Below are 20782 nucleotides of genomic sequence, written 5' to 3'. Positions count from 1 at the left end.
CATCAATCCCAGCCCAGGAAAAGAAGGTGTTCCCCTACTCCGGCCCCCAAAAATTCTTGGGTTACCTGCAGATTTATTAGCCCCTTTGAGCCCTAGCTAAGCACTATTCTGGAGTTGGGGCTCCCTTCTCCCAGATTAAAGAGAGTTAATTACAGGGAGAAAGAACATCTGATCCAGGCCAGGAGGGTCCATTTCAATTCCACAAAAAAAAAAAAACGATTCAGAGCCTACAACCAGGCTGCCTGGGAAGACTCTGGGAATAGTACAGAAAAAAAAAAGACTTGTCCTTACTAGGGACATAAAGCACAGACCAAGCCTACATACTAACATGGCAGGGTTGTCCAAACATGCTTCTAAAATGGCACTCTGCCTGCAACACAAAATGGAGTCCCAAGACCAGAACATCACCTACTGGACAGAAGCTTGACTAATAGTCTGAGGGTGAAGTGTTTTTCTTTCCCCTTAAACATCAACCTCAGTTTCTGTGCTGCTTTTGTCCCCCTGTGTTCCTCATTCCCAAAGCCAATCCTGAAGTAGGATCCAAGCTGCCCCTAACTGAGATGATCTATTGCCCAGCTTTCAGGATAGTGCAACCTTCCAACATCCAGAGATAGGGCAGGATGAGGGCCACACCCACTTTGCAGAAAGAAGGAGAAGGGGGTAGGCAGGTTTCAGGGCAAATCTGCCCCCATCTACCCAAGACAAAGGGCCTTGTATAGGTCTCCTTCCTCTCCAGCCAATCCCTGATAAACTAGGGTGGCAGAATTTCCTCTCTCTCCTTAAAGATCTTAACCAGGATGTTAACAGCTTTCTAATCATTCCTGGGGAGACAGGGACCCAACAATTACACAATATAGCTGCATCTTAGTCATGGGAAAGAGACAAAGTTGGAATGAAACGTACCCCAGTATTTGCATATGAAGGCTCAGGTCAGTAAACTGAATTTGAGACCCCAAGGCTTGGGGGTGGGGTGGGAGGTGGGTGGTGAGCTTCCAGCAGGCCCTGGGACTTACATTCACTCCTCTAGACTATGGCCCTAGCCCTTCCTGCACACACATGGTTAGCTAGCTGCCCCAGAGTTCAGGAGACAAGGTAGATTGGGTTTTCTTTTCCTTGCTGCCTTGCAGGGTCAGGTTAATCCACCAGTGCCCCCCCCCCCCAACTCAAATAACATCTCAGACTGAGCCTTAAAAAACACCTCCGAGAATTTCTTTTCTACTGCCTTTAAAAATGATCTTCAACTTTCCTGCATTTACACCAGACCCTCGATTGGGAAGGCTGCAAGGCAGCTTTATGAACCTCTGGATTATCTGAGAAAATACAGAGGGAATTTTGCATTTTAACATTTTCCCCTCATCCCCACAAAATAAATTGGCAAATAAATGTACACCCTTAAGGATGAGTTTTATTCTTAAAAACTTGAATGCAGGGAGAAATTTTTGTGATAATAAAACAAAATATATCCATAAAATTGTGTTTTAAAAACTGGGATAGAGATATCATTTCTGTGTTTAGCATAAACTTGGACAAATTTCAATCCCAGAGGAAAGAGGGGGAAAGGTAGACAAAGCAGCACAAGGGAGACGGATATACCCAAGACATTTCCTTTTCAGTCTGTAGGATTATCTGGGTCGGGTTTACATGGCAGTATTTCATTTGGCTTTCAGCTTTCTGGTATTTACCTAGATTTTCATACTAGATCAATTGCCCCCATGGAATACCAATAAGACATTCTTGAAGACTGTCACTGGTTCCAATTTGCTCTTTTACCAGGCAGGCACTGATGGAGGTAGGTTAATAGACTTGTGAAATAGAAGTCTAACCTATCCTCAGCAAGACTGCAAAAAGGTCCCAGGAAGGCTGCCTCTGCACTTAGCAACGTCCACCAAATCCTCCGCCATCTCCACCAACAGCTGGCTTTTCATTCCATGATACCATTGATGTCGCTTACAGCTACCCTTATGTAGCTACAAATATCTTAAATTTTGTTCAACATGTCTGCAAAAATCTTTCTTTCAAAGACAGTGGATACAAATAGAATGAATTCTATCCAAACATGCTCTCTGTGGGGATAATTCTCCTTACTTCTCTTTCCAATTTCAATGATCAGATCTACCTAGTGATCCAATTGCTCTCCCCTCCCCTCCAAGAATGAAGCTGACTCTTCTCTGGCAATTCCCAATGAGACTCAGACACAAAGTACCCTATCGAGAGGAGAGAGAGAAGGAAATATGTGTGTGTGTGTGTGTGTGTGTGTGTGTGTGTGTGTGTGTATTTTTACCTCAAGACAACTAATTGCTAGGTGTGATTGCAGCTTTGACAAGGGAGCCATGGAGGGACTTTTTTAAGTTTACAAAACCTATCCCATAGATACTGAATTCTAAACTTTCTACCCTAAACTTTTTCCCATTTATGAGCACAGCAAATTTCTAAACAAATATCTCACTTCATAATAATAAAAAAAAAATAATTCCAGAAAGCCACATGGCTTCCAGCACAGGTTTGAATAGCTATTCCTATCCCTTAAACATCCTCCCTACCAGGGCGATCCAGGCTCCCTTTCCCAACTGGCATACTTTTTCATTTTTCTGGCCAACAAAAAATTCCAGGAAAGTGTCCATCAGTGGCTGGCCACCAATTTTCCCTCCAAATTACTTTGTTTAAAAAAAAAAAGATGAATCAATCACTAATCCCTTTTCCAGATGAGATACTGGAAGCTCCCAAGAATCAAGATGTCTTGTCTTGAGTGACCCAGCAAGCTAGTTAGAACAAAGAGAAGAGAACTAACTATTCCTTACACTCTTTCTTTACCAGTTCCACTGAAATCTGTCTCCTAAAGACAAACTCCAGTGTCTAACATCTAAAAAAAAGAGTGAACGGATTTGGTGAGTATCTCTCTTCCCCCCCGCCCTTAGTTTTGGCTCTGGACTCATGCTATTTGTCTGGGCATACTGCCTTGTTAAGTTGGAAATTTGATTTTATTAAATCTTGTTCAGGAGTCCAGAAGCCTCTGGGTAAGGGCAGCCACAAAATAGGGATGATGAATGATTACATTCTCTTTAGACATGACTGGCCACACAAAGTAATGCCAGATAATTGATGTCAGATAGCCCCCAGAGTGAGAGAGGCTCCTGCTGAGTCTCTTTTAGAGCCTGGAGCCTCTGCTAATGTCACCACCCAGATCTCAGCTGAAACTTGAAAATGTGACACCAAACTTGGTTTTTTTTTTTTCCCCTCTGATTTCTTTTTTTAAGGGGAGTGGAGAAGACATGTTTAAAAAAAAATTTTTTTTAAATCCCCAAAGTGAAATGGACAGTTAAAATTGACAACTCTCCACAGGTGGGAAACATTGCCTAAGTTTTTGATATATTGATCAGGTTTGCTGGTTTCCCCCCTCTTCTTCCTATGTCTCTTCATTACTTTATTTTTTTAATTCTTCAATTATATGGTATAGATCTCTGGGAAGAGGAGGGAGAGGGATAGAGGGAGAAATTCAGTTGATGTAAAAACAAAACAAAAAAAATACCAATAAGTTTTTAAAAAAGAAATTGTCAAAATTCAGGGTTTAATGTATGCTAAGGTGACAAAGATCCCTGAACAAATCAATCTCTTGAAAGCAAAGTTGCCACATAGCCTTTGGAGAGGACTTCAGCAGGACATCAGTTTGTTTGGGTTACCTTGTTGCCACAGAAAGGGGAATACATCCTCTAGAAAAAAGGCTTTGTTAAGCTGGAAGGAGGAAATGGAAGACAGTCTATCTAGCTAAATACATAAGTTCTGGGAATGGGGGCACTTTGGGGTCCTGATCTGAAAGAAATTATCTCAGGAATTCTGCCCTGAGTTGTGTATTTGGTATTCCCTAAATTGTGTCTATATGGGAGAACACCACTTTAACTTCAGTAAGAAATCCCACATAATATGGGTTTAGATAACTATTCCCTCTAGTAAACACGGGCACCAAAATGCAGACACTTGGCTAGAGGAAAAATGCCCTTTTGAATACACAGCGAGTGTTCCTAGATATACATTGTAAAATAGTAAACTCCTCTCTAACAGCTTACCATCTTGATTTTTTGGACCAAAAGAGAGTAATACCCTACTTCTTATTAGAATCACAGACGTGCAAGGCAGGGGCATAAGGAGAAGCAAACATTTCAACACATCTTTTTAAAGGGCTGCAATTTTTTCTATTTAAAAGTGGGTTGTTTTTTTTTTTTAAACAAAAGCTTAAGCCCACACCTTGCCTTAATGGCTAGAAAACTCCCCCAAAGGGGCCAAGGGTTTAAATTCCACCCTAATTTGAGTATTACCATGGAGGAGGCTTAGATACCAACAGGTCTCCAGCTCACAACAACACACCAAGAATCCAAGGAAAATGTTCCTGGTGCCTTCCTCCCTTAGGTGGGGCCAGCCCCACCTCTCAAATTTTTAATCCTAAACCCAAGCTTCAGTTACAAGGGGTCCCCTCAACCCTTTCCAGGAGGAGCCACTCTGGATTTCCAAAAAGTCTTATGATCTGGGTGTGGAGCCCATGGATCTCGCTGACACTGCAAGAGATGGGCCCCTCCCCACTGAGAACAGCCCTGCAAGCCACCGAGAAAGGAGGGGTGGTTGGCCTGGAGACCAGCCAGGGAATGCTTCAATATCCACTGGCAGATCTGCCTGGGGGGGGGGGAACCCCTATTCAAACCGATTGGGAAAGAGATGAAAATGAGGCTGTTGGCAGCTTGCTCTTGCCATCTGGCAATTGGTATTTGGGGGAAAGGTGGGGTGGGAGAAGGTGAGCCAAAGCTCTATTTCTACTGGTATATATATATGAGATATGATGGGGCTAGAGAGCCAATGCTTCAAATCCTGGGTTCAAATCCTGCCTCTGACATATATTGTGTGTCTCTGGGCAAGTCACTCAACGTGAATGTTCCGGATAATTTTCTAAGACTTTGCAGGGAAAGTGCTAGCTTGAAATGAAAATCAATAAACCATAGTAGGTCTAGTTCTTATCTATACATATACACAGATTTCCTCCTGCTTAATGGCCCCATCAGGGTAGGCTAATAAGATACATGGTCGCAGGGAAAGCCTGGGCTATATTCTACACTATATTTATTAAATTGCTGAAAACTAGAAGGGCTAAGGGAAGATTTATCCTTTGGGATCTGTCTGCTAGGACTACAATTTCCAAACAGGCCACGCTCTGGTCAGGGGAAGGCAGCCTTGTATTGCGTTACATCATTTACAGGACAAAATATATCTGGTGCTACAACAACTGAGATGCCAAGGGAACCTGGATTAATTTCAAAGCCGTAAGACCATGAATTTCAAGGATATGAATTTTTGAAACCTTTCTTATAGCGGAGCAGATGAATCTTCCACAGACCCCCTTGTCAATCTCAGTCCAAGGCTAATAGTTTAGGAGGAAATTAACTTGACTCACAGGCCAGTTGGTATTCTCCTGAAAAGATGATGTGATATGTCAAGGCTTAAAGGAGAAAATTACTCAGTGTGTTTCCCTCTCTTCCCTAGTAACTTCTCTTTCTACTCCCAAACCTGCCTTCCAACAGGTTTGCAGATGGGGGAAAAAAGAATCCAGAAAAGTGTCACAATATGGCTTTCCTCCCTGATTTGCAAACAGCAACCATGCTGCCAGGTTTCTCTAGGCAAAATTTGTTGTTGGTTTTTTCCTAGCTACAGAAAAGGGCTATGGGATTTTGTAGGGAAGGTGCCTACACAATACTTTTTTGCACCTGGCCAAGTCTCCCATCCTCCTTCTCCCCCACACCAAGCACCCTCGAGTACTTTGCAAAGTTTCCTAAGTGGGGCTCCTCATTGCTTCCTCTGAAACGGGAGGTGGATTCCCCCCCCCCATACAAATAGAGCCTAATGGGAGACTCAGGGGGCCCAGCATCTGCAGTCTTTCTTCTAAAAGGCTAAAGAATGATTAGTTGCCAAATGTGAACAAGACTTAAAAGGAAATCCTAAAATGTAAAAATTGCTTTTCACACTTGCAAATCTCAAAATCACCTGCCAGGGCTACACTGTCTCCCTCTTAAGAAGTTACTAAGTGATTTAAGAAAGGAGAAATAAGATGTCAAGATACAATTTCACTTTGTTCTGTCACTGCATACTATATAGCCTGGGTAAGTTTCGTAGAAAAGCAAAAGGTGGAAATTGAACAACAAAAAACAACCTGGAGAAGTTAAGGAAGATGGCTAACAATATCAATAGATTAGGACTCCAATAATGATATGTTTCCCATTCGCTCCCAAACCGAAGTCATAAGAATTTTAAAATATTTGAGGATTAACTAATATTACGCCATCGGTCAGAGTCAACCAGCACTTCAATCTTCTGACTACCCCTTAAATACTCTGCAATCTAACCTACCCCCTAAAAAAAAAAAAAAAGACTGACAAAAATCTGGGACTAGATGACATTTCCCCACCCTTGAAGGCACTGGCTTCATCCAAAACATTCCCCCAAAAACAAAGGATTTAAGACCAGAGATAAATCCCTTCCTTCCAGTCACGTATCAGCCTGTTTTCAACTCATCAAAGTTTGCAAAATCCAACAGGCACTTTCCAGTTAACTGCCCATGCCTTTCCCTGTAGATGCCACGGATGATTTGGTGATAATATAATGGAGAGAACTACCAACTGGGCAAACACTCGACAGCCAGCTGCTGCGCTCATCACACCAGCTTATGGGAGTGAGCACACTGCATTTTCCTAAGACGTGGGTAGGAGTTTGGGGAGTCAATGGAATAGAGACAAAAATCATGACAACTATGGGTGTCGTTTCCCACACCTCACCCCATTCTTGTTGCCAGGTTCTTTTTTTTTTTTAAGGCTACCTGGGCATGGACACATCCAAGAGACAGAGCATCCCATTGAAAGGTGTCATTTTCAAACAAGAATATATACAAACCTGTTACTACCGATCTGTAACCCCCCCCCCTCCCCACTGGAATTCCACCAAGCCATAGCAAAACACATGAAAGGCAGCAGCATCCTGGGTATATTTCCACTTCTTTATGTAGCTATCTATGCTTAATAAATAGAGACCTCGTGAGATTAGGCAAGCAAACAGTGGCCACACCTGCCAGTTGCTTTCAAAATGTCCCCAGGAGGATGTATTTAGGGGAAACTGACAAGTTGGAGGACAGCCATTTTCTACAGCACTTGCTGTCACTACAGCTGCTCCTGGGGTCCCTGGGATTGCTTCTTATACAAAATCCTGTAACTCCATTCACAACATATTCAATCCACAAGCTGTCTAGGCAAGATATTAACATTTGCTGGTTCATAACATCAGTGTTAAAACTATGCATATATGTCTTGCTCAGTTGGGTTAGGGGCATAAATTTTTGGTGAAACCCGCCTGACATTACTTATTTATTCTAGAAAATGTATCATAAATCAAAGTCAGAAAGAGTAAAGAAAATGCTCCCCACTGTCAGAGAGGTGATGGACTCAATATGCAGAATGAAACACATGTGTTTGGACATGGCCAATGTGGTAATTTGTCTTACTTGACTTTGCATATTGGTTACAAAGATTGTGAAAAATCCTTTGTAAATGGAGGGAGGAGGAGAGAAAGAGGGGTGGAAGAAAAATATTTGTTAACTGAAAAAAATTATTTTTCAAAAATACTTAAAAGGGGTTTCTGCTTAGGAGCATCAGGTTCAATATATGGGAAAATGAGCACAGGGAGCCAATTCTCCTACTCTTTAGGTAGAGATCAAGGACAAAAATGTTTGCCCAACCAAGAATTTCCATGACACTTAGTATCTTCTTGCAGCCTGAAGTTGGAATTCTATTTTTCTAGCTCAACATCACCTGATATAAAGCCAACATGGGAAGAACAGTGTTCTTGCCCCCTCCGACCTAACTCCCACTTCTCAGTGTCTTTTGCTGGCTTTTCTTCCTTTTTTTCCAGCCTCCAGGTATGGTTGTTTCTTGGGGCTATATAGCCCTCCATTCCCCAACCCGGGTTTTCTTCCCTTAAGGAGCTCTATTCAGTCTCCTAGCATATCACTTCCATGAAAATGACTCCTCTATCTATATTCCTAGTCTTGACTTTTCTCAGCTGCCCTGTGGGCAAGGCTGGCATGGCATCTTGCCAAATTCAAGACCTCCTTGGACTGTTTCAGACTTTAGCAACAGGTGGTTTGACTTGGTCTTTGGGTAGAAAGCAGACTCTTGCTAAGTCAGACCTCTTTTACAGCATGTTCACCTGGTGAACAAGGACGTATGTTCAAAATGGCATCCTTCAGTTAACAGCGGGGGACTGATGTTAGGAGCCTGCCCGTTTTTTGGGTGCCGGGTTAGCCGGCTAAGCCAGCCATGGAACATGTGCACCGGGTCTCATTAACACAAGACCAGCACCAACTGAAATAGGAGAGGGTATTGGAGTAGGCCTAAGATTGGAGATTTATTTACTCACCAATATCCCTGTTGGTTAATGCTACAAGCATACCATGATTTACACTGCTCAGATACACAGTCCTGATGTTTTCTTGGACTTGGTTGTCTGCCAATCTCATCAATTATCCTTATAAGGAATTTGTAGATTTGGGGTGGTATGAGCTTGGATTCTGAGGGCAGGGCGGGAATGGGGAACATAGAAGCTATAAGTGGGGGTAGAGCGATGAGGGGAGGATGACACATTGCTGTTTGTTTCCTCATATTTCTAGGAAAACATTCCTCTTCTTTGCCAGAATAGGCTAAGCACCTCAAAAGAAAGATAAAATTGAAGAAAACCACCCAAGTAGGGCACAGGTCTGGGTAGCAAGAGTGAATGCAAGAGAAAGGCAAGGCAAGCTTGGCCTAATCCCAAGCCAGTCTGAGGGCGCAAGCAGCCCCCATCCATGCTTAAACCAAATGGATTTCTGTATGCTATGTCTTCAAGCAGATTGCCCTCCCCAGAAAGCTTGGCTCTGCACTCCTGCCTGGAGGCACACCATGCTTACACTTTTGTCCCACTCTGATTTCTGAGGAGCTCTCAATAAGAGCCATTGAGAAGTAAGAAGTGAAAGGCAGTGTTGACTAAGTGAGGAGAAGAAAAGTGAAGACAAAGAAAAGAGAAAGAAGAAAAAGAAAGAAAGAAAGAAAAGAGAGAGACAGAGACAGAGAGAGACAAACTGACTAGCTGACAAATGAGGTGGGGACTCTGGCCAAGCCCTTCTGCACCAGGAAGGGGGGAGGGGGGCTCTTTAGACTTCTGATCAGAACCTTGGTTCACCAATAGCCTGAATGGATTTTTTTTTAAGACCCTACTTCTTTCTAGTATAGTCCATGGGGTCACAAAGAGTCTGACATGACTGAACAACAACAATACTTCTTTCCAGTTAACAGAACAGCCTCCTCATTGAGCCTTCCTTCTGGCTGCTTGGGGCTACAGGCAATTGCTGTGGGGCCTACCAAAACACTTCATCCGACTTTGTGGAGTCAGAGAATTGGTGTTATTCTGCAAAATGCAGGGGGGGAGGCAGTATTTATAATAAAGGTGAGTTAACAATGGATTAAAAACTTAAAGTGAAGTTCACTCATGTTAAAACTTTGGGATCCTAATAGGAGAGGGGTTTTTTGTTTGTTCATTTGTTTTCTTCTGAGTCCCTATTCAAGATTCTGTCTATACTAAGGCAGGTTCCAAATGCCAATGTGAAATGAGCAGCCTGTCTGGGAGTACTGGGATATCTCTAGATATCTAGCTGCACAACACCTACCCAAAATCATCCAAAAGAATCACAGAACCGTAAGAGTCTCATGAAAGTGACTGCAATCTGGGACTTCTATCCTTATTAAATTTCCTCACTTTTCACTCACTTCTAAACAGACAGATGGATGCCCAGAGATTAATTTTGTCAAACCCTATTACAACCCAGCTCAATGCTGTTGCTCAGATTCAGTCAGTCAGCATAGTAGAGTCAAGAAGGCCAGCCTTATGGGTCTGAAGAGCTGCCTTCAAATCCCGTGCTCTGTCATTTAGTAACCAGTTGACCTGGCACATGGCCAGGAGCTCTGCTGAACCTGTTTTCTAGTTGTGTTTAAAAAAAAAGAAAGGGAAAAGAGGGTCTGAACCAAAGGCCCTCTAAGCTCCCTTGCAGCCCTAAATCTGTGATCCTCCCGGGGTAACTTTTATCAAGTCCCTTTACCCAGGCAACTTGAGTCAACAAAGATTTTAACTCCTTTCCATCTGAATTTTCCTCACCCTGAGATGCTGTCCTTCCTCTCCCTACCTTCTCTCATCCATTCAGAGTAGCTTTAATTGAAACACCCTGGGGCAGCCCAAAGGGTCCAAGTCAGTGAGATCTAGTTTGAATTTGGGCCTCCAACACTGACGAGCTGTGTGACCTTAACCTGCATTTACTGAAGCAGGTTTTCTCTGTTCCTGACATTGTGCTAGGCCCTGAGAATACTAAGACAGAGGAGAAACAGTCCCTGTCCCTAAGGAGCTTATAGTCTAGTGAGACAGACAACCAGTGCAGAGGGAACTATACGCAGAATAGATAAAACAGGGTTATGGGAGGAAGTCCCTCAATCCTCTTCAGGCCTCAGTTTGCTCATCTGTAAAATGAACATTATCTTGGCTATGCCTCTTTCACAGGGCTACCAAGAGGAAATCACTGGCAAATCTTAAAGCATTCTATAAACTGGAGTTCTATTTTTGTTTAAAGTGACACCATATTGGTTTCACCTGAAACACTTATTCCCAAAGGAAGAAGCCTACCAAGCATGTCCATTACAAAAGCCTTCTGCCCAGAATTGGGAATGAAGAAAGAAGTTAAAATCAACTCAGCTTCCTGGAGAGACATTGGACACACTTTCCATTCACTTTCTAACTCCCTGCCCAACTACAGAAAATACTCAAGCGTAGTTACTGATGTAGTCAAGATATGTTACTGAGCACATTTAGCACTTTAACAAATCAGTCTATTTTTGAATCATTTGTCTTATCTAAAGCCATGAATATTAATAGAAATTAGAATAAGATTTTCTGGACAGCTCCTGCACCCTTTGAGGGCCCAGGAAAAAATTTCAGCGTTCAAGCACACAGGAGCTTTCCGTTCCTTCCCTCCAACACATTTTTTCCGGCTGCTAAAAAATGTAAAATGTGAAAAACATTTTGTTCTGGGGCAAAATATCATCTTGGTCTTGACTTCTAATTTTTCTTTTTCTGTGGCGTCCATGAAGCAGGATCATCTCCAACTTCAACTTCAATTTCAGACTTCCAAGATGGTTCCAGTTAAAAATCTGGCAATGTCAAAGAAGTCAAAACCAAATGATCTTCATGGAGCATGAGCCCAGGCGGTGATTTCCAGGACTTGGGTTCTTCAATGAGAGGCCAAGGATGAAGATTAAAGGGAAAAGTTGCCCTCGGGAGAACAAGGAGTAGGGAAGAGAGTCAACAGGTTATTTAACATCTCATCAACCACTCCTTTGATCCCCAGAAGGCTATGGCTTGGAGATGACAACTGGGAGGGCCAAACTTTTAGCCCAGTGGACATGGCCAAGTTTTGTAGGCAACAGCCAAGACAGCCTCATCCAGCCTCACCAGACCAGCTTTTGGGATGACAGGAGGGAGATCTTCAGCCACAGCAACTCTCTTGCAAAAGTTTTTCCATGTCATGTAACTCAAGTTGTCTATTTTTTTCCGCTATGCCCAATAATTCTTCAAGACCCCCTGAGTCATAGACAGGTCACAGGGCCAATGAAGTCCCTTGAAGTGCCCAAAGATAGGCAATACACTCATCCCACTGGCTCCTCTTGTGGCTAAGGGAATGGCTGACATTAGGCAACCTGGTTACCCATGTACAAGAAAGAGCCAGGATAGTTTGGCACATGCGGGTCCTGAGTCAAGATGGTGGCTCCATCAGCCAAGTTCTTTAAGCTACTGAATTACCCTGTCCTAGGAAGCACTATGGACCCATGTGATGTGGGAAGGAAGTGTCCACAACAACAAAACAAGGACTTGCTTAGACTCTCACTATCCTTTGCATTTGAATGCAAGACTACCGGTTGCAACCACTGCTTGCTTGTAGGCATAGCTGAAGAGACAAACGCAAGGCCAACACTCCTTCCACACCGGCCACACCATAACAAAAAAATTGTCCTCAGGACTTCAGGCTTCAGCCCTAACTTGCAAATACTTCTTTCTTTTCATGGTGGCCTCGGACTTGCAGTTGGAAGGAAATCTTAGTTGCACGAGATGGCTCGCCCACCAGTCTTCACAGCCCTAGAGCAAGTTAGCCTGTCTACTGCTATCCCTCCAGCTTTCGCAGACCAAGCGGTCTCCAAGGTCCCTTCCAGCTCTAGATCTATGATCCTATGGTTCTCCGATCTCATAGCATTTAGAGCCAGAAGGGACCTTAGGTCCCCACGTTCTGCTCCTTCCCTGTCGTCTTCCTGCCTGTCGGCTTCTCATCCACCAGCTACTCGGCTTCTCGGCTATTCACTGAGAGAACCAAGTAGGCCTGACCAAGCTGTCCCGAAAAGAGCCTAACATCCATGGCAAGAGATATCACAGGGTCTCCTTCCTAACAATGCTATCTCATCGTCTAGTCGTAGCTGAGAACGTGTCCCGATCACCCGGCTCAGGAAGCCGGATGGCCCACCCCTGGAAGTGTCACTCATCAAAGCCACTAAAGAAGATTGCCCAGCTCACGGGGGCGAGTGATGCTCCCTCTCGCATCTCTGTGCCTACACTCAGATGGTCTCTCTTTGTCCGGAATGCCCGCCCTCCCAAGGTTTCTTCAAAGCTGAGCGTTAGGGCCGCTTCCTCCCAACACCTTTTCCAATTCCTCCTACTTCTAGATGCTAGTTCCCTCTTCGCAAAACCCCAAAAATGACTGGAGCTCTTAGATGAACCTTCTGGACATATGTTTAACATACTCTCACCCCCAACCCAGTAGAACGTCAAGTCCCTGTGAGGGTAGAGACTCATTTTCCATCTTTTTATCCACAGCCCAGTGCCTACATATAATGGACTACGTAAACATCGAAGGACTTTTCCCAAAAGTGCCAGATTTGGGTGAAGCCGATTCAAAACATCGGAGCAGCCCTTTCTGTTGCACGGCCTAAGGTTGCAGCATTAAATACTCCTCCTAGGGAGGAACACAAGAGAGGACCCAGGTTCTGAGGCCTATTTCCTGAGAAAGGGGAACAAACAGTATGAGGGAGAGAATGCCCTGCTAACTAACAGCCTCAGCAATCTCTCAATAGCCCTGGAAATGAAAAGAAAAGAAAAAAGATTTCATTTCCTCTAAGTCCTAGCAGCCACTCTCCCAATTGTGTTCATTTCCAAAATACTAACATTTGGAAATTCTGCATTTGCCTTCAGAAATGGAGCTTCCCCCAAGTGGAAAAATCAACTGTAAGGTACATTATTATGTTAAGAAATCTAAATGTAGCTTCCAATAATAATACACTCAAATGGTTTAAGCCAATCTGTTTCCAATTATTTTAGGAGTAGTCTTTAATATAAGTAGCCGAGGCAGGATTGGAATAGATCAGGGATATAGAACTTCCAGAACACTCCTCATTTCCCATTGGAAGCAGCCACCGTAAACAAGCTAACTGAAGGACCAAATGAAGTTCATGCCAAGATTTCCATTGGCCCCATTAAGAAACAGCTCCAACAACCAGTCACTGGAGCAGCAGGGGCTAGGAGCGGAGAGCTCTTTGTGCTCATTCCTGCTCCGACAACGACCCCCAGTGGCCTGGGGCAGATGAGGGTTTTTCCATTCCCATCCCCAAAACAGATTTTAAAAAACAAAAGAACCATTTCCTGGGAAGGGAAAGACAATGATGTTTGTTTTTAAGATCTAAAAATTAAACCACCTGCCAGGAGAAGTGCACTCACTGCTGGAGAGTCCTGAGCACCCCTGACTCCTGTCATAGCAATAGTTAGGCACCAATGGACAATGATTTTCTATTTAAACTAGTTTTTCCTAAACTAACATCAACTGGCATATATAAGGTCATTATGTATGACCTTACATAATCAAAAAGTATCAGAGATGAAGAGGACCTCAGTTCATCAAACATTATATGTAAAATAATATTAAACACAGGTAGATTTAAAGCTGGAAAGGATTTTAGAGTCGTCTGGTGTAACAGGGAGGGAAGGAGGAAAAGGAGAGAAGAAGAGAGAAAAAGAAAGAGAAAGGAAAAGGGAAGAAAGAGAAAGAAGAGAGAAGGGGAAAGAAAATGGAGGGGAAGAAGGAGGGAGGGAGAAAGGGAGGAGAGGAAGAGAGGACAGGAGGGAAGGAAGGAAAGAGGGAAGGGAGGGAAGAAGGAGGGAGGGAAGAAGAAGGGAGGAAGAAAGGGAGGAGAGGAAGAGAGGACAGGAGGGAAGGAAGGAAAGAGGGAAGGGAGGGGGGAAAGGAAGAAAGGAGAAAAAAAGAGCCCTGAATTTAGAGTCAAGAGGCCCTGGGTTTGAATCTTTTGCTTATTACCTGTGTGACCTTGGGCAAGTCATTTCCCCTGTCTGAGGCTCAGTTTCCTCATTTGTAAAATGAAGAGGAGGGACCAAATGACTTCTCAGGTCCCTTCCAGCTCCAGATCTGTGTTCCTGTCATGCTAGGATCAGGCTCAAAAGACAGAGGTCGCCAAGACCCGTGGAAGGGATAGAGAAGGGGGTAACTGATTTTAATCTGGAAGAGACCCCAGGTCTTTGAGATGAGGAAACAGAGGTTCATACAAGGGAAGTGACCTGGCCCAGGTGGTAAGTAGGAGAGATTTGAACCCAAGTCCTTTGGCTCTGTATCTAGCCCCTTTCTCAAGGCCCAGCATCTTGAGGGATTGGTCCTCTCTGTGACTGGGATGTTTAGCACTTGGCCAACTAGAATTTAAACTACATTTAATGCATTAGGTTTCTAATATTTAGCTATTACTTGAGTCTTCAAGAACACACAACTGGAAAGCCAGTCTATGTACAAGGCTGAGTGACACACGCTTATGAATAGGGACCATTTCAAGTGATCTGAGACAAAGTGGTTCCGGCCATCTTGAGGGCCTACCGGCTTTGCTCCAAACCTAGCCAATTCATTTCCAGATCTGTGGCTGAGGGCCAGGTTTCCATTCACATCCACACCCTCCCCCACTAACACAGGAACCAAAGAGCATGGAACACCGGAGACTTAGCATGGTCTCTGTCATGCTGGCCCTGCCTTTCAAAAGGCAAGATAATCACGCTACAGATTAACAGTGAAAACCGGCTGTATCTCACTTATAATTAAAGTGACTTCCAGGGGCTTAAATCCTGCTAATTTGCAACTTTGATTCTCCTCCCCCCTCCCCTTATACTCTAAAAACTGAGGTGGTCATTTTCTTCCAGTAATTTTCCATCCATTTGTATGTATGCAGAATAATCCTTGGCAAGCCAGCCTTAAAGCATGCCTTCCAATCAGGGAAAGGAAATAGGTCTGGGCAATGTAGCCCTTCTAGAATTGATAATCTGACTCAGCCCCCTAAAGGGGGAGTATTTTTTTAACCCGTCAAAAAGTCTTACTAGAGATGAGTTCCTTCATTGTTTTCTTGGCCAAGAGGACTTAGAATTTAGAGGGTTCCCCAATTCAAGACCTATATTTGCTAGTCACACATATTCTGGTTTACAAGTAGGAGACAGCAAATGCCTTTATTCCTTGAGCTAATCAATCACTGGAGGGAGAGGAATCTCTACTGATTTGGTAAATAAGGGGGGGGGGGGAACCAACTAGGATTAGAGGAAAGATTTCCCAAAGAATCATCTTTATGAGGGGCCAACCTCATCCAGAAAGCTTGATAAAACCCTCCATCTGCCCAGGGAAAATGGCTCTTTGCCTAACCATTTCCCAGCAACTGATCACTCACTTATAATCAACGAGGAGCAGGAAAAATAAGGCCTAAAAAGACCCTAAATGGTACCAATGAGGAAGGAAGGCATTCCAGGCATGTGCAAAGGGACAGGGCTAAGAAAAAGTACTCATTGCATTGGGCTTTGTTACATCCCATTAAAGGTCCAAACAACATTCTGAAGACCTTCAGTGGAAGAAATGCATTGGACTGAGGACCCCTAGATTAAATGTCATTGAATTGAAAGCAAGCTATCAAAGTTTCCAGATTCCCAAGATTGAAATGAAGAATTCCATGCCCGATTATTTTAAATAAGCTCCTGGCAAATCAAACCCAGCATCATCGTAAATGTTCTGAAGCAGGAAACTAGCCATGGCATCACTAAGTCACCAAAGCCCCTCCCAAACTCAAACCAAAACTGGTCTTTAGCTATTCCATCCTAAAGAAAGCAGGATGTTTGAGTTCCAGCTTTGGTTAAGTCATTGTTTGCAAGCACAACAACATTCTGGGTACTAGGTACAACTTGCTTTCACACAAATGAGCCAAAGGAGAAGGAGGAGGGAGAGAGGAGAGCTAGGAGCCACAGGATATCGAAGTCTCCTGAAAATTGAGGACAGGGAGCCAGTGAGGAATGAAATGCACACAAAGGAATTCACGTGGCTTTCAGCAGGATGAGTCCCACGGAAATTAAATCTAGCCTTCTATTACAGGTAGAAGGTTCTTCCTTCACTTCTCTCCTATCTCTGGCCCATGAAGGAAATCTCTAAATATTAAGATTTGGTTGTGGATAAGGTACAATAGGCCATTCAGTTCTGCATAAACAGAGCAGGGAAAGGAAAAAAAAATAACCTCCAGCCACTGTGAAGGTGCCTTATTCCTTCCAATTCCATTTGCTGCCACTAAGGCTGGGAACAAAAAGCTTTGAGGACTGTCATGAGATTTCTAATTGTAAGTAAATAAATCTTATGACGAGGGATTTCCTATCTTCTTTGTCAAAGAAGTCAGAAAAACATTGAAGTCATCCCCGTGTACTTTCTAGGCCTCTTGCTCAGCTTATCAATGGCAATCAGATAACATGATCCGATGCAGAGGGTAGAGGCCAGCAACGAAGAAGGAAACCAGCTTTGGAAATCTCTGTCCAGCCATTTCATAGGGTCCTGGATTTAGAGCTCACTGGGCAGGACCCTCAAAGGCCAGCTAATCAGGGCTCTCACTTACTCTTCCAGACACAGGTAAAAGGGAATGAGTAGGAAAAGCCCAAGTGGGCAGGAGGCCCAAGTGTCTTTCCAGGTCCTTCGATGTCCTGCCTCTCCTCCTGGTGCATCTCACACACACACACACACACACACACACATACACACACACACAGACACAGAGCCCCATCACCTATTACAGCAAAACCAAGCTAACACTCAGCATCGTTAGTCTATTGTGGCAGAAACACATCCAAAGGGTTCACAATTCATCTTGATCACTTACCTTCCAGCAAGGAATGAAGACAACTTGTGTACCAAGGGACAAGGGCCCACAGTACAAATCAACCGTCAGCTATACACAAGTAAAATGCAACTTAGTGGAAGGCTTGCGATTATTTTTATTCTTTCAATCAAAGTGAAATATAAAAAGGTTCAAATACCCATTATAAGAAGGAACATCGCAGAAAACTTCAGTTAACAAATGTCATAAATACATACACACACCCACACAACACATACACACACACACACACACACACATTTTCTATTATGGACAATGGAAGGCTAGGAGGACATTCTGGTCTGGTTTCCGACATGGCTATTTTCGAAGTCCAAAACCACAGTCATCTCTGAGTCCCCTTCACATCTTACGTCCAATCAAGCACCAAAAATTGTTCATCCTTCTTTTAAAGCTGGGTGCATCATTCCTTTCTCCTTCTATTCCCAATGCTACCACCCTACTCTAAGCCCTTTTTGAACCCATGTTGAGACTAGTAAAGTAATGACTGCACCTGTCTCTTCCCTTCCAGAACTATCCTCCTTTCTGTAATCAGATTCACCTTCCTTAGGCACTCACCTGCTCAAAATCCTTCCGTGGCTCCTAATATGCAAAATCCACATACCTTCATGGCCCTCTGGACCTATCCTACCATTTTTGGCCTTATCTTCTATTAGCTTCCATTACTTGACTCAGCCTACATTTATTAAGCACCTTCTATGTGCCCTTAGGAAACTTATGTGTTATAAGAGGGAAAACGGGAACCCAAAATGCACCCTACCAAGCAGAGTATTTAAGCCTGAAATTAAGTATTTAATGAGCTGAAATCACAGGATAGAAGGGTCATTGTGGCAAAGAGGTGGAGTAGAGAGGAAAAGGGAGGTTGAGGTCCTAGGTTAGAGGGCCTTACATCCAGCTAAGAAGTCTGGCAATTCTGCAGGAAACAGGGAAACGCTGAATATGCCCGAGCAGGCAACTGGCATCAGCAGCCCAGGATGTCAGGAAGTTCAATACGACTGCAATGTTTAGAAGAGACTGGAGGAAGCAGAGATGGGAAGCAAAGAGATCCCTGCTATTGCAAGAGTCTTGGGGAGAAGTTAGTCCCATGGGGGTGGGGATGGAAAGAGAAAAAAAGAATCAGCAGTAATCAGGAACCCAACAGACGCGGGGTCAAAGAAAAGGGGGAGTCAAAATGAATAAGGTTTGAGGCTGGGTGACAGCTGGAAGAAGGGTATCAGTGGAATGGGGAGGCCGGAAGCAGCGGGATTGGGGGTGGGGAAGGAAAAATGAGCACCCGTGTGCCTTCTCACCCAAAGTGCCTTCCGCATGGGAAGCACTTAATAAGCACGGGCTGATCTGGTTGATCAGCTGGTTTGATTTGAGTTCTACCTGGAGACTAAGAATAAGAATCATGGGAAAAGCATTGATAGAAGTTAGAGAGACACGAGTCCTGGTGATTTTTTTTTCCTACTTAAAACAAAAAACACACAAGGTCACTGGGCAGACAGATGACTGGCCTGTTCCAAGTCCCAACAAATCTTTGAAGGTGTCATTCTGATAACATTTACCCGCCACAGTGACACATTAACACAATTCTCTGAATACAGTCCTTATCTCAGTTTTATGAGTAAAACATGACAAGTCTGTGGACTTTAGGACCCAAGAACACAGAAATGCACGACTAACACAAAATCCTGGGACTGGGCCTGGTGCAAAGTTAGGCTTGCGTGCAGTGAAGGTGGAAGACCTTGCAAGGACATTAGAGATGTAGAAACAGATGAGGAGGCAAAGAAGAGCCAGGCTGCTCCAGAGAAGTGAGAATTGAAGGCAAGGCTGGTTTACACCTTCTTTTTTTTTTTTTTTTTTTAATTGCACTCCCCCTATGGCTAGCACCTTACTGGGCTATTAGTAGGTGCTCAACAGACGCTATTTGAATTTACTGTTTGAACTGGGGGAGATGACAGGAATATGCCAATTATAACCTGAAACAACTTGATAAAGGGAGAAAAGGACTTGGAGAGTTTGTGTTAAATATGAAGGTGAGGGGAATGTCCCAGTGACCTGCAGGTTATGCTATGTTTGAGTTTCTTCCATTGCAAAGAAAGAACTATGAATGTTCAAACTCTAGGTTAAGTAGAGTAAATAAGTGGTGGAAGGAGAGCTCAGGGTCATGTTTTCTACTCCCAAGGACAGGGTTCTTTCCATTTTCCACTACAGCCCCTCAGTGAAGAACAGGTACCAGATAATCTTCTTCCAGTAATTCATAAAGAATATTTAAGGAGAAGAGGAATGCTACTCATGGTCTACACACAAATGTGCCAAGCAGGAAGAATCAAGGAAGTGGAAAGAGATCAATCCCGTAGCTATCACTAAGATATGCTATGATGGGACACAGGATTAGAATATGACAATGGATAATTACCTCATTCAAAAGGTACAGATTAGATTTTTTACAATATAGTATTGTTTATCAAGCATTGTTTATCAAGAAAAGATGTTCCTGTGAGGAAATCCATGAAACAGGAGCGATGAATTTGGGCAAGGATCAGTGATAGGAAGAAACAAAAGCATTATCATAGGGCTGAGTCGAATACAGCCCACCAAGCCAGAAGGAAGAAACAAATGATGAGTTCAGAAATCTAATCACAAAGCTAATAGAGAGGTAGGCTATAGCAGTGAAGAGAAACTTCAGCCCCAGAGCCTTACCCTTTCCTTCTCCATCTTTCTCCCTCTTTCTCTCTCAAAAGCGAGCAACCAATACATTCTTGACTTGCTTTAATGATAATGTTATCCTTGGAAAAAGTGAAGGAAGCCATGACGGGCCTGATTCTTTAGACCTGATTTTGGTCCAAAGAAAAAGAAAAACTGGTTGTTAAGGCAGGAATAATAGAAACCTTGGCAGGAAGTGACAATGACATCTTAACATTTAACATAGATAAGAAATGAAAATTCAGGCATATTCTATGTACCCTAAATTTGAGGAAAGTAGATTTCAAAGAGTTCAAGCAAATGATAGGATCTTATGTCTTCCAATTATATATGGAAGTCACCTTAAGAGGGATGATATGCTCCCAAGGATGTAATCACTTAAATTTGTTCATTAGAATTTTAATGGGGGGGGGGGGGAATATCTAAAGAAATTGATGTGGATGCACAGGGAACTCATGGACCAGTTCAGTTTTGTTTTGTTTTTTAATCACATACACAAGATGGAGAAAGATTGTGATCAACGCTGAAGATAATTTTTTTTTTCAAAATGACTTTTATAATAGCCCTGTCCCCCTTTATGCTAAGCCAGGACAGAAAGGACCAGAGCCTAAAAGATTAAGGAGAAAGAAGGGGTTGTTTCCATATATAGTTCAATCAATCAATCAAGTACTTCTTTGGTTGTTTTTCAGTCCTATCCAACTTTTCTTGACCATGGTTTGCCATCTCCTTTTCCAGCTCATTTTACAGAAGAAAAGTTGAGGCAAACA

At 43.3% G+C, this 20782-nt stretch overlaps 1 protein-coding gene across 1 annotated transcript in view; it reads right to left on the bottom strand.

The window, feature by feature from the left end:
- Nucleotides 1–20782, bottom strand: part of LOC114050610 (insulin-like growth factor 2 mRNA-binding protein 3) — a 100477-nt gene that overhangs the window by 40730 nt on the left and 38965 nt on the right. Inside the window, exon 4 of the mRNA XM_027872434.1 lies at nt 17313–17381. Coding sequence (XP_027728235.1) covers nt 17313–17381 — 69 coding nt within the window. The remainder of the gene's footprint in view (nt 1–17312; nt 17382–20782) is intronic.

The sequence above is a fragment of the Vombatus ursinus genome, unplaced genomic scaffold, assembly GCF_900497805.2.
Source record: "Vombatus ursinus unplaced genomic scaffold, bare-nosed wombat genome assembly UNPS02014799.1, whole genome shotgun sequence".
NCBI classification, from domain to species: Eukaryota; Metazoa; Chordata; class Mammalia; order Diprotodontia; family Vombatidae; genus Vombatus; species Vombatus ursinus.
The sequence above is the reverse complement of the archived record's forward strand: the minus strand, read 5'-3'. Positions and strand labels throughout refer to the sequence as shown.